This window comes from Austrofundulus limnaeus, unplaced genomic scaffold (assembly GCF_001266775.1).
Source record: "Austrofundulus limnaeus strain Quisiro unplaced genomic scaffold, Austrofundulus_limnaeus-1.0 Scaffold1886, whole genome shotgun sequence".
Lineage (NCBI taxonomy): Eukaryota > Metazoa > Chordata > Actinopteri > Cyprinodontiformes > Rivulidae > Austrofundulus > Austrofundulus limnaeus.
The window spans coordinates 1-3,630 of NW_013954288.1; the positions used below are offsets into that span (position 1 = coordinate 1).

Sequence of the window (3,630 nt, forward strand, 5' to 3'; positions counted from 1 at the left end):
CCCTAATGATCAGCAAAAAGAAAAGAAAAATAAAGATTTGCAATTATTCAAACAGCAGCTTATATGAATGCTTATTATATGTTTTCATATTTTGCCAACAAGTCAGATTTTACCAGTCTTCCAAATAACCTAATAGAACCAGCATTTTTATAATCGCTAGCCACGTTGTTCCACAACTTTATTCCTTGAATCAAAATACATCTCGCTCAAATTAATTCAAATTTTAGGTTTAGCAAACCTTTCAAAAGATTATAAGTACTTTTCCTCTTGATGAAATTAGATTGAATATTCAAAGCTGATGTGTTTTTATGAGCCTTATACATAAACAACAAAATCCTATAATCAACCAACTCATAAAATTTTAATAAATTCAATTGATGAAATATATATTTGATGGGTGATTATAATGTTTTCTGCCTATAATTCTTATGTCTCTTTTTTTGCAAAATAAAAATAGAATTTGTATATGTTTTACGTGCTGTTACCCAGACTTCAAAACAATAAATCAAATGTGGAACAATTATTGCATTAGTACAAACAGCGCTTTATCATTAAATAAATCCTTTACCTTATATAGTACTGCAATGGATTTTGCTGTTTTAGTTCTTAAATAATTTATATGAGACTTCCAAGTCAAGTTTTTGTCAATAATAACACCCAAGAACTTGACCTCACTGACTCTACAAATGTCAACACCATCAACTTTAAATGAAACATCAACCATTCTTTTTTGTTAATAAATGTCATATCATTTGTTTTGTCTAAATTTAGTGATTTAAAGAGACAGCCTCACAACGAGTTGATCTGGGATCAGAAAAAGGATGAAAGGGGCTTGTAGAGTTAGAGTAAGGAGGAATTCAGACCAAGTCATTGCAGTTCCACTTTATATAGACCCCACCTGAAGTGTTTAAATGTGAGAAAGAAGGATTTAAAAGCAGGATATGTCTCATTTAAAGGCCCTGGAATAGACCCGTCTAAGCCCAGACCTCGGTCAAACTGAGAATCTCTGGTTTAATCTAAAACTATTTGGACACAAGCAGCACCAACCTGATGGAGCTGCAGATGTCTGGTCCTGAAGAATGGACTAAAACTCAGATGTTAGGTGGACCAGGACCACGGAGACGATCCTGATGAGATCTGATGCTGGAACNGTAAAAACTGCTGAGAAGATCACGGGGACTTCACTGCCCTCTCTGCAGAGCATCTACCACTGCAGGGTTCACAGGAGAGCAGCCTCAATCATCAAAGACCCAAMCCACCCCCAGCATGGACTATTTACACCTCTGCCCCTCCCGCCGGAGGTCCGCAGAAATACCTACTTGTGGTGGGGGTTCGTGTGCACAGGGGCGTGTTACGCGTGCGCTATGATGCAGTTTACTTGGCATCTGAAAAAACATTTCCTCAAAAGTATTTTGAATCTTAAAAGAGCTTCACTGAGTGAGAAGTAATATTGAGAGCTCAGCAGACAGTTTAAGTTTCACTTTCAATTTCACCCAGAGCCAGCTGGAGTCATGGGCGGGGTGTGTGGGGAGGAGGGGAGGAGGGGGTACGCTCTGCCATGGGGAAGTTCAGCTTAAAGACACGTCCCAGGGGCGTTTCTGGTCACCACCTGTCGTTTTGCTCCTCAGCATGGCTTCCTAAAAACGCTGCAGGATTTCTCAAACATGCATGAACGAGTCAAAGCAAGGCTTTGGGCATGTTTTTTTTATGAGAGTATAACATTATAACATGATATAAAACTCAAAAAAGTTGAATTTACATGATATTGCCCCTTTAATTGGTAAACTATAATGCAGATATTTCACAACTGATMATTTAGGACGCAGTGATTCACAACAGCTATGGTGTAAAACTAAACAAAACAAAAACATCACGGGGCACCTCCATAAAACAAACAAATTACACCCACATCTTAAAACATTTAAGAAGTGAACCAAAGTTTTTTTTTATCTCCTTCATATATCATCATCATCATCATCTGCATCTGCAATCCTAAACAAAGACAGTGACATAGTGTGATGGGTACCGATTTATCAGCACACCTCAGAAAGCATGCACATAGTAGTCAAACACAAACACAGGAACACTTCTATGTTTCATCCATTTCACTCAAAAGAGTGTGATGATCTTTCCAAACAAGTTGTAAAATGTTATATATATAATTTTATTTTATTTTATTTTTTACAGGACTTTCATTCTGAAGTTGAAAACATTGTGGGATTGAGTCCAGCTCGAGCAAATATGGAGTCGTGAAATCTTAACTAATTTACATTTTAGGTTGAAACTGAGGGGAAAGGCTTATCACCTGGAATAAAACACGTCTCCTTTATGTGCTTTGATAATGAGCAACTGAGAACTATTTCTGAAAAAAAAAAAAAAACCCGTTGCCCTGTATCGAAAAGCTTTTTTTTAAGTGCACGAGAAACTGGAACAGCATCAACCAGAAGGACAGAACACGAATCCAGTACTGAATAAAAGAAACTACACTAAAACATGCAACAAAACAACACAAGTGCAATAAATGTCTCAAAAAAACACACATCATTTCAATAAATAAATATTAATACTAGAACTGAAATAATAAAACTCTGACATATACGTAACTTTGGAAGAACACAAATTTTACAGTCTCAGAACAAAAGAAAATCTAAGAGAAAAGGCACTAAAACGTGAACGCCCAGTGTCCTGACAGGAACATTTTTTCTTTTCTTTTTTTTGTCTCAGATGGAGGATTGTTTTAGTTGTGTTTGTCCTTTTCACTGCAGCACACATTTGTCCTTATTGCTGAATTTTCGTCTTCTCATCTCTAGTCCTCGCTCCAATCGCTCGTCTTCCTCCAGAGCCCTGAAAACACAAAACGCCATTCAGCGTTGAACCGTGTGATGATGTACCTGCAAGTATTTTTATACACCTCACTGCTTAAACACTGCCGGTTCGATTTTTTTCTTCAGGCACACACTCACCCTCTTTCTTTGGCGTCGATGTCTCTGATGATCTCATCTCTCTGGTTGACCAGAGACACCAGCTCCTGGAGGAGCAGCTGCTCCCTCTGCTGCTGAGTGGATGACTTCTTCCAGTCTGTGAAACACACAGCCCAACTTTACCACAAACTACAGCGTGAGTCGTTATCCCRTTATCGTCACCCCCCACAGCTGACAGGGGAAGGAAGATGATGATGTTTTTGTTGCTTTTTATGTGTTTGTTTATCTGTCTCATGAAGCACTGGGCTGCTTTTTGACAAAACTGTCAGAAAGTAATTGTCAAAGTTTGGCAAAAACAGCTACAACTCTGTCATTTCTTATAAATTAATCCTGATGTAAAACTTGGGCATGACATTTGGTCGTAGATATATAATCCCTTCATCTACTTTCTTTCCTCTCTTGCTCACTCACTCATTGAAAATTTTTAGTTGCTTTTTTCTTTGTGTTTTTGATCTGATTGTTAATCTTTTATCCAAGTGTCAGTTTCTCCAAAAGAGTTATAAGAAGCTAATATCTTGTTTTGTTTCTTTATTAATCTCTTTAATTCTTATTTTCCTTGTTTGTGTGTTAGAGTAGATTAGAATAGAATACAGTAGAATACAATAGAACATAATAGAACACAATAGAACAGAACAGAACTGCATATAAT

General features: G+C 37.2%; 1 protein-coding gene across 1 annotated transcript; it reads right to left on the bottom strand.

Moving 5' to 3' along the window:
- Positions 1 to 1,754: 1,754 nt before the first annotated feature.
- On the bottom strand, positions 1,755 to 3,078 carry LOC106536585 (EH domain-binding protein 1; the record flags this gene model as incomplete). The annotated part of the gene is given in 2 exon segments (XM_014033890.1): positions 1,755 to 2,844; positions 2,964 to 3,078. Coding segments are annotated over 2 exon segments (203 nt in total), but the record flags the coding sequence as incomplete, so codon positions are not given.
- Positions 3,079 to 3,630: the final 552 nt, after the last annotated feature.